The sequence below is a fragment of the Phaeoacremonium minimum genome (assembly GCF_000392275.1).
Source record: "Phaeoacremonium minimum UCRPA7 unplaced genomic scaffold PA7_03_scaffold_413, whole genome shotgun sequence".
Classification (NCBI taxonomy): Eukaryota; Fungi; Ascomycota; class Sordariomycetes; order Togniniales; family Togniniaceae; genus Phaeoacremonium; species Phaeoacremonium minimum.
Genome location: NW_006921315.1, coordinates 449,746 through 459,846, shown reverse-complemented (window position 1 = coordinate 459,846; position 10,101 = coordinate 449,746). Strand labels below are relative to the sequence as shown.

Below are 10,101 nucleotides of genomic sequence, written 5' to 3'. Positions count from 1 at the left end.
ACAATCTGACATTTCACTGTACGTACAGTAGTCACAATACTGCATCATCAATTGAAGTGAAGGCCGTTTGAATAAATTAATGCCAGTTTTTTGTGTGCTGACTCCAGCAAATGTACCTCTGTATGCATATCTCTTTTTGGGTGATCCAATCTGTGTGTCTGTATGCCTGTATAGAGAGAAACAGCCACTATGCAAAAGCTTTTGAAAGGTTCCATTTTGACCAAAAAAAAACCCTTCCCGTGTTGAAAAATATGCACATGTCGAGAGAATGACTTTTTATCTCTTCTCAATCAACCGTCTCTGCTTCGCCATCTTTCTGAAGTCCCCGTTTTTGGTTAAGCATCAAGTACGTTTACATCTCATCCGCCGTCGCCTCCAGGCGGTTGATGATGTCGGTGCCGTTCGCCGCCCCGTTCTCCTTGGCGTGCTTTGCAGAGCCATTCAGATCCAACTCCTGGCTAGGCGACCGCTTCGGGATGGGCTTTGCGAAGATCGGGCTCGTGGGCCGGCTCACGACGAACTGTAAACTCCATATTAGCTCATGACTTGCACGTAGATATGCCTACGGGAGGGATATAGAAGCTCACGTTACTAGCAGCGCTTAACAGCGCAATCAGAGAGCTCTGCGCCACGTCCTCGTGGATGCCCACGCCCCAGACCTTCTGCTGGCTGTGCGGCGTCGTGCACTCAATGTACGAGGCCGCCTTGACGTCGCTGCCCTTGCCGACCGAGTGCTCGATGTAGTTGGCGACCTCGATGTCGACGCCCACCTCCTTGAGGGCGTTGGCCAAGCTGGACAGCGGGCCGTTTCCGCGGCCGCGCAGGTTGTACTCCTTGCCGTCGACGGCGATGACGCCCTCAAAGACACGCGCAAGGTTCTTGGTGTCGGGCGTCTTGCCGGGCACGGGCGGCGCGGGGCTGCGCGAGCGGTCCGGCGTGATGTTGTAGTCGACGATGGTGAAGCGCGGGTGGTTCTCGCGCAGGAAGTACGTCTGCTCGAACAGCTTGGTGATCTCGACGGGGAGCAGCTCGCGCCCGCGCTGCTCAGCCATGCGCTGCACCACGCGGCTGAACTCGACTTGCAGGCCGCGCGGCAGGTCGAGGTGCAGGTACTGCTGGATGATCCAGGCCGCGCCGCCCTTGCCGCTCTGCGAATTGACCCGGATGACGGCCTGGTAGTCGCGGCCGATGTCCTTGGGGTCGAGAGGCAGATATGGGACCTGCCAGTAGTCGTCGTACTCCTTGCCCTCCTTCTCGCGTACCTGGAAGCCCTTCTTGATCGCGTCCTGGTGAGAGCCGCTGAATGCGCAGACGACCAGAGAGCCTCCGTAGGGAGCACGTGGGTGTACGGGGATCTTGTTGCAGACTTCTACCGTGCCGATAACCCTCTCGAGGTCTGAGAAGTCGACGTCCGGCGAGACGCCCTGTGTATAGAGGTTAAGCGCTAGAGTCACCAGATCGACATTGCCTGTTCGCTCTCCATTGCCAAATAGGCAGCCTTCTACTCTGTCAGCACCCGCCATCTGTGCCAACTCGGCCGCGGCGACAGCACATCCGCGGTCATTGTGCGGGTGAAGGGATACGGCGATCTTCTCGCGTTCGGTGACATTTCTGCAGAAGTACTCGATCTGGTCGGCGTAGACGTTAGGCGTGGACATCTCTACCGTCGCGGGGAGGTTGAAGATGATCGGATTTTCCTCCGAGGGCTCCCACTCCGCCTTAACAGCCTCACAAATCCTGATGACAAAGTCCGAATTGGTATCAGAGAATGTCTCCGGGCTAAACTCGAATGCCCACTCGGTCCCTTGCGCACTGGGGTCGTCCTTGGTCAAGGACCTGACCAGACGCGTGCACTTCTTCGCCAGCTCTACCGACTCATCCTCGGTGAAGCCGAACACTATCCTGCGGAAGCACTCGCTGGTAGCGAGATATATGTGTACAATGGCCTTCTTGGCGCCCTTGAGAGACTCGATTGTGCGGCGGATGAGGTCTTCGCGGCAGGGGGAGAGGACTTGCAGCCAGACGTCGTCGGGGACAGCCCCAGGGGTCTCGATCAGGCGGCGGGTGAAGTCGTAGTCGGTTTGCGACGCCGAGGGGAAGGACACCTCGATCTCCTTGTAGCCGATGTCGCAGAGCATCTTGAAGTAGGTCCATTTCTCCTCGCCAGTCTGCGCCGTATCAGATTAGTGGCTCGTATGTGAAGCGCATACTCCTAGATGGACATACCATTGGGTCTGGCAAGCTCTGGTTACCGTCTCTGAGGTCGGTGGCCAGCCATCTCGGAGCCTTGTCAATGGTCTTGGAAGGCCATTGGCGATCAGGTAGGTTTACAGTCGGGAATTTCCTGTACTTTTTGGAGGGATCTTTGAGCCTGGCCGCGCGCAATTGCTGGTTAGACGATGTTCTTCGTCAAGCGGAAGAGTGTCTCTGTCCAGCGGGGGAGGGGGGGACTACTAACATGGGCATCTTGACTCAATGCGGGGGGGAGTCAGGATGAAGATTAATTTTTTTGGTCTTGTCAATTGAGATGACGGAAGGAGGGGCACAGCGGCAGACACACAAGCACAGTGCGGGCGCACACTCTGAGCTTGTCGAGCTGGAATGCGATGAAGAAGGTATTCTGGTAACGAGAATTGATTTGAGTAAAGGTTAGGGGAAAGATTGACTGTAAATAAGCCAGGATATGGTGTACATGTAGGATATGTGTGTAGTGGAAAAACCATAGAGGGAGTCGATTCTGAGTCACTCGATGTAGTTCACAAGCTCGACCTTTCGGGGCCGGGTAACTAACAACTAGACTACACACCATCGACACCTCAAAGGTTAAAACAGGCAGGGCAAGGCGAGGCGAGGCGAGAAAGCCGCCACAAATATGTTTATATGTTAGTCGTATAGAGTAGACTCTCCCGTACATAATACATAATATGATGCATATGCTACTACCTACATGTACGTAGTCAGTCAAACTTGCCACGATCGAAGTGAAGTGCATCTCAATGCCTTTCAAGGCCTAGCCGCAAGTGCTGCATGTTGCAGTCCGCATTCTCGCACGACATACAACATACAACATGCCGCCGTTGACTCGTTGAGACAGATGGCACGTCGTTTCTCGACGCCCGCGGGGAAGACGTGCGCATACTTTACCCCACCGAAGGCTTCACACCACCACTCTTCCTCGTCTTCCTCCTGCAGCACGCAGGCGACTCCCAGCATAACAGGATGCATCACAGCATACCTGGGTAGCACGCACGTTCGCGTGGCAGGATGTGGGTGTTGGCATACTACCGCTAGGTACCTATGCATTCATTCATTGCTCAGGCGAGCCAGGCGCCGCCGCTGACCTTAGGTGAGCTGGCCACTGGCCTACCTAGATACTTACCTAAGGACGCCAATCGATCCACTTGCAGCCGTCAGTTCAGAAAAATCTGTGGTGCCCCTCATTCCCGTCAGTTTGCCGACGTCGGGAAAGGCACGCATTGGGCCCCCCCCACCCCTTCAATAACCGCCACAAAGCGACAGTCGATCGCCCAAAGTCTGCTCACTTGCGCAACGAGCCTCTATCTAATCTTGCTGATCTCAGATGTCCCAGTCGGATGCCCCTGCCCCTGCCCCTGAGATCTCCAGAGTCTTCTTGCTGTGAGTGGTGGATCTGGGTCATCTCGTTCGGACTCCCGAGATAGTCGTGATTCTGGGTCCGAGACTATCTTATGGACGGGATGCACTGAGGCTTGTCTAAGTGGCTCGACACTGACCGTGATGTCTCTTGCCGAGCATATCCGTAAAGCCAAGGCCACTCATATTCAAGAGTCCATGACTGTGACGCAGATGCCGTACCTTCGTTAGGAGTTGTGTGACACCTGGCAAATCGTGGCAGCTTGGGTCGTTATATCCTAAAATGCTCTTGATATCCAACTAAGGCATGCTAACTACAAGTTATCAACATCGACCAAGGGATGAGTTATATCTTACATTTATAGGGGGACGATTTGAAGGCATATCTTTGCAAGTTGGAATATGTATTAGCCCCAAATCGAGGGTCGACAAAAATGATATATACAAGTGGCTCGTCTCCATCATCCCCCTCGAGCCCTTCTCTCCCTGGTCCTACAACGGACCAGTCTCACTGTTCTAAATGGTTTCTAGCCATTATCTAGGTACAACAGGACGGGAAATGAAAATGCCGCAGAAAACTCCAGGCCGCTTCGACATGCAAAGTAGTACGGGATATACCCAAAGGAATCTAGAAGAAGAGAAGTAGATGAAAGAAGAACCAAATGGAGCATTTGTCCAAAATATCAGATCAACAATATCGAGATCGCCTAGCTGGTCACTGTACCAGCTGCTGTCTGCTGGCTGGTGAATCACCACGTGAAGCTCTCCTCCACAAAGTCCACCACGCTCCCATGGTCCTGTACCATGCGCACCGCGGCTCTGACGTCGTCGGCCAGCGCGCCCGGCCCGCACACCGTGACGCACATGGCGCCCATCTGCTCGCCGACCTCCTTGCTCAGCAGCGTGGGGATGTTGGGGCGGCCGGGGAACATCTGCACGGTGCTGGACTGCGACACGATCTGGCGGCTGTTCTTGGGCCGCGTGACGAACAGCTTGATGAGCAGCAGCTGCTTGCGGTTCGGCAGGCGCAGCACCGCGTCCATCCAGGGCCGCACCCACTCGAGCGCTTCGTAGTCGCGCACGATCCACACGAGCGTGATGCGCCGCGTCGCCACCGTGCCCGCGCCGTACCCCTCGATCAAGTGCCGGAGGTACGACATCTGGTGCGTGATCCCCGTCGCCCCCGCCACCAGCACCGCGTGCCCGTAGCTGTCCAGCGAGTGGTGCCCGCCGTAGGGCCCCTCGAACGCCGCCCGCAGCGTCACGCTCTGCCGGCCCGACGCGCGCGCCCGGTCGTACAGCTTGCGCGTGAAGCCCGTCTGCGCGCCGACGACGAACGACACGGACGTGCGCGCCTTGGCGAGCCGCGCGAGCAGCGGCTCCCGCTTCTCGTTGTAGGGGAGGGCCTGCTCCGTGTGCTCCGTCCACGCGATCGAGAAGGGGTGGTTCTCCCACGGGTTGACGCCCGCGAAGCGCAGGTACGCGTGGCTGCCGGGCGCGACGTCTACGTACCGCGGCAGGTGCATCGTCACGCGACAGCACTCGCCGGGCATGGGCTCGATGACGGCCTCGGTGTAGCCCTTGCTTGACCAGTTGTAGTAGCAGAGGCGGAACATGCGGTAGAATCGCTCGGCCATCCAGAGGAGGAAGATAGCGATGACCCACGGCAGCTGGGGAAGGCCGCCGGGGATAGCGGCGGTCGCGCAGTGGATCCAGGTCATGACGAAGGCGATGAACGCGAGGATGATGTGGGTGTTCAGGAATGTCTCGTAGAAGGCGTGGCGGATCGGCGAGAAGGACAGGATCATGAGGATGACGAACGCGAGGGTGCCGGCGGTGCCCGACGCGATGAATTTGTCATGGAATACTCTGTCGCTCACACTCTCCCAGCCTCCATCGGCGACTTGGACGATGGCCCAGGCAAGCGTGTGGATGAGGGTCTCGATGACCACTGTGCGGCCGATCCATCGGTGGAAGAGGTTGTAGGTATCGAAGCTGATTTTAAGCATGGCAATCAGCGGGTTGTTGCGACCGGCCAAGATGATCAGGGGGACCATGTTGACGGCGGCGAGGGTGCCGGAGCGGCCTCGCAGTTCCGCGCAGAAAGCGTACTTGTTCTGGTTCTCCCAGTTCAGGACAAACATGTAGATCAAATTGCTGCCGAGATAGCCTCCAAGGAGGATCGCGTGTAACCTGGAGGGGAGCGTTCCGACGTTGATAGCTGAGGAGATTCTGATCTCGCGGTTGTGTCTCTTGTTCCATAACGGGGCGTAGATGATGTTCTTCTTCCACCGCGGCATCCAAGTCCACTGCGAGTACTTCCAGTAGTTCTGCTTCTCCCCATCCTGGCACATGGCCGACACCTGCCGCAGCTTGGTCCATGAGATCTCGATCAGCCTGATGGTCAGTATTATCAGAGCAACGATGCCCAAGCTCCACCATAGCATATCCTTAAATAGCAGGTTGACTGGTTGGTTGACTCCTGAGAGACCTGAGTGATACGGCGACACGGTAGAACTCGGCGTCGCCTCGTGTGTTTCTGTTGATGCCATCGTCGTGGCCCCTCGAGGTACCAGGACGATGGCAGGTGCAAGAGTGTCTACTGCAGCGATCCTGCGCCGCTGAAAGTCCATCTTGACTGATGACTGGTGCTACTATTGGTCGACCGGATATGAAAAAGAAAGAAAAAATGCTGATAAACTCGGAAGAAATTCCAGTTGGTCAAGAGGGTTCGAGGAGCTGCGCTAGATCTATAAGAAGATCGTGGGCGTACCCTGCAGTCCAAGGCCCTCAAACAAAGGCTATTGTTGGGTGAAGTAGCCAGAGAACAATTGCATAATAGGCGGGACAATGGAGAGACGCGATGAACAAGGAATAACAAGCTTATTGATGGACACAAGATCTTTTTGTTGCTGGAGGGCTCCTTCCAATACTGGCGTATGTTGCCGGCCGAATTGGCGAAGTGCTTTGATGCTGGACTGGGATTCGTTGTAAAAGAACGTAGATGAGGTCCGATCAGTCCGGAGATGATCGAACGATCTTGCCTTCAAGCCGCGACCGCAGTCGGCAGATACGGAGGACCAGGAAAGGTTCGGGCTGACGAAAGCTTTCAAAAAGGGTGAGGGTGAGTGATGTTGACGATATGATCCGACCCGGCGGATAAGGCGATAAATATTGCGTTGCTTTGTGTGAAGGGGGATACCTGGAAGATGACCCCGGAGAACGGAAAGAGCGTGTGTTGCCCCAGACTATTCTATTGTGTTCTTATAAACACGCCTCGATGTTTAACTGCAAATGACGGAATAAACAGATCGAGGGCCCGCGACTGGGCGGCTGCGCAGTCTTCAATCAATGTCGTAGTGGAAAAGAAGGGTGCCTAAGCCGATCGAGATCCACTAGTGAGTCCCGACGTGATGACCGAATAGACAGAGAAACAATAAAGACGGAATGTCAACGTGGTGACGTCGCGAGAGACAAGCAAAAGAAGGTGGCCGGTCGTGGAGTTGGCGAGAAAAGGCCAAGCAGGAAGGTGAATGTTCCGGCGATGGTGATGACTGTCGTCGTCTTTGGCGTTTGTGAGTCGACCACGACCTTTACTAGAGTCCAGCCTCCGCCGAGAATTGGCTGATGGGCAGAAACCGTGCAACCACCACCCACTCCACGCACACGCAAACAGGTGGGAGGAAAGAATTAAAAAGGAGCACACACACACACACACGGCGCAGCCTTGAGGGAAACCAAAACCAGAGTGAACAGACGGAACGAGACACAGAAAGGCAAAAGAGGGATGATCGTCAGTAATAAGAGAAGCGACTATCTGCTGCGGTGTCTTCCGAGCGAGCCAAGGGAGAGTGGCGCAACACGAATCGCCCCAATTGCGAGGAATGAACAAGCAAATAAAGAGATAGCTAGATACGGTACTGTATTTGCAGCACCCCCAAGCTTACTATGTATGTACTCGTGCCTACCTGGACCTGGAGGGACCCCCCAGTCTAGCCATTTCTCCCTGGTCTGGCCTGATGAATACGACCTGCAGCTATCTTTCCGCACATTACTCATACTGTAGATGGCCTAGGATTCAGCAGCAAGGAATGCTCGCTGGCGGAGCGCATCCTATCATCCTCGCAGACAGGCGTGGAGTTGAGGGGAACGAGGATCTGGTCCATACGATTTTTTATTCAGGGGGATGCAGCCCAGCCAGCCAAGCTCCGGGTACCTGACTGACGGTGCACAGGTAGAGAGGGCAAAGGGGGCAAAGGGGCGTAGGGAGACAAATGATAGGGTGAGGTTGCTGCGGGGTCCCTCTCGTGCCTCTCTAGAGCTGCCAGGGTTGCCGGCGGGCGTTCTCAGAGTCCCTGCCATGTCTCTGAAACACGCCTTCTGGTTGGCCAGTTGTTCACAGATCCCGCCCGACTAGGCAAGTCGATGGAGACTCAGGGGCAAGCAACTGACGAACAGAACCGACCAGATTCCCAGCCGCCAGGAAACGCGCGAAACATCATCATCTGCTCTCTTTCTCTTCTCTCTACAGGAAGAGTCTGACTCTGACTCTCTCATTCTATCCGGCTGCTGCCGCGGCATTGCCATCGTATCATTCATTGCTACTTTTAACGGACAGATGCACGATACGGCTCGCCTACAAAGAGCACACCAAGTGGTCCAATGTGAACCCGGTGTGGTTATACAATCAAGACAAACAAGCCCTTGTTGACCGCGAGAACCCACACTAAACAGAATGAAGGAGGCGCAAGTGTCGCTCCGGCTCGCTTGTTGGTGACCGACACAACAAAGGACACAAAGTGACAAGCACAATTGTGAATGGAATTGCAAAGAATGTAACTCCGCTGACGCCGGTGGCTCCAACGCCCCAACTCGCTTGCCGAGCGCCCCCCGTCGGATCTGATCTACCGGTACCCTGAAGAACCGTGTCTCTTTAGTCCAGCCATCGCCGAAGCCCATCCGATAACACATCAAGCCCAAGCCATCTTCATTAAGACGTCAATTATGGTGACCATGGGCCATATCGCCGGGTCCGCTCTCCGGCAAGGGTGTTTGGTGCTAGCGGTGCTCCCAAGGCTGCCTAACAACTCATGGCGGCATCACATATATTGTGCCTCATATGGCCAGGATAATGCTAAGAGCCCATGTCGTCCGACCGCCCAGGATTGCGAGAGAGACAATGCAGCAGTCTGATGATTGTAAATGGTCCTCTGCGCCTGCCTCCGAGGCTCTGGAAATGAGAGGATAGATAAGAACCCCATGGCGTCATGGCGTGGGAGCCCACGGTCGTCGCATGCCCCTTGGCATGTGTTTATTTTGAAACGGAGGCTGGCAAAGGGCAGGCGTCCTCGGCCGCTGCCGAGATCTCTGCACCCCCCCTAAATCTAGCCTACCTTTAACGTTAGATCCCGCACACCTTATTCTTACCTAAGGTGGTATTGCTGAATAAGCTGCTGGGTCTACTCCGCTACCAGGGTAATAAACGTTGATTCTTGAACTGTAAAGATACTCGAAGTTGAGAGTCTCATACTCATTAAGATCTTGAAGGTTCTGTTTATTATTGTAGGTCTGTTGAATCGTATAAAGGTAGTAATTTCTTGTTGAGGAGGTAATGATGCTGTTGCTGCTGTACTACCATTTATGAGCCTGGCGGAGGGGTACAACAACACAGGGGCACTCGAACAAAGGTGTCTGACATCGACGACACACTTTTCACTGGCACTCATTTGTCGTAGGTAATCGGTTGTCGAGCTGCATTTACTATGAATGTCTGCTATGGAAACTTTTTTCTGACCGGACGATGTGTTAAGACTCAACAATGGTCTCTGGAAAAGGTTGTCATTGTCGTCTATCGGCCTTACATCCTCCTCGGATTGATAGCTTCCTCGAGACGCAAAAGCAGAAGTCTCTTCCCTCAACCATGCCCGCACCATCTCCTTGCGTATCTCTGCGAAAAGCTGTTGGCCGTCATCACGGCTGCTGTGTCCTGCAGAGCTGACGATAGCGTCAAAAGCGCGTAGAATCATGCGCCTAACAGCCGCAATATGACTCGAACTCTCGTAGCACGTATCATCGAACTCAAGACGCATCACAAGCCCGTCGTCGCTGATTGTCATGAACTCAATCATCAGCTTGAACTTAGACCCTTCACTCCAGACCAGCTGCGGCTCGACTGCGCAGTCCAGATCCAGCCGACTCCACGCTCCGCCGGTTGACGACCCCGTCGGCCATATGTCACGGAAGGAGACAACACAGTCGAACAGGGGGTGTTTGGGCAGCACTTCTTCGCCGCTGATGCCGAGATGCTCGATCAATCGGCCCCACGGCATTGCATTGGCGAGGGCCCGCTGCGATAAAGACTGCACTGCGGCAACGTGATCGCTGCAGCCGAGAGGTAGCCGTGGAGGATACAGGCTGGATTGCCGGCGTCCTGCTGGAAAGCGATGCGGACCGGCAGAGGCTCGAGGAACAGTCGGACCGTGCGCGTGT

At 55.1% G+C, this 10,101-nt stretch overlaps 2 protein-coding genes across 2 annotated transcripts; both read right to left on the bottom strand.

The window, feature by feature from the left end:
* Nucleotides 1–352: 352 nt before the first annotated feature.
* UCRPA7_5471 (putative 2-isopropylmalate synthase protein) lies at nt 353–2,466 on the bottom strand (the record flags this gene model as incomplete). Its single annotated transcript, XM_007918018.1, has 4 exons — nt 353–520; nt 588–2,168; nt 2,227–2,404; nt 2,459–2,466. 4 exons carry the CDS (start codon nt 2,464–2,466, stop codon nt 353–355), a joined length of 1,935 nt encoding a protein of 644 aa, XP_007916209.1.
* Nucleotides 2,467–4,361: 1,895 nt separating this feature from the next.
* Nucleotides 4,362–6,245, bottom strand: UCRPA7_5470 (putative ferric reductase protein; the record flags this gene model as incomplete). The annotated part of the gene is made up of 1 exon (XM_007918017.1): nt 4,362–6,245. The coding sequence occupies one exon, from the start codon at nt 6,243–6,245 to the stop codon at nt 4,362–4,364; it is 1,884 nt and encodes a 627-aa protein (XP_007916208.1).
* Nucleotides 6,246–10,101: the final 3,856 nt, after the last annotated feature.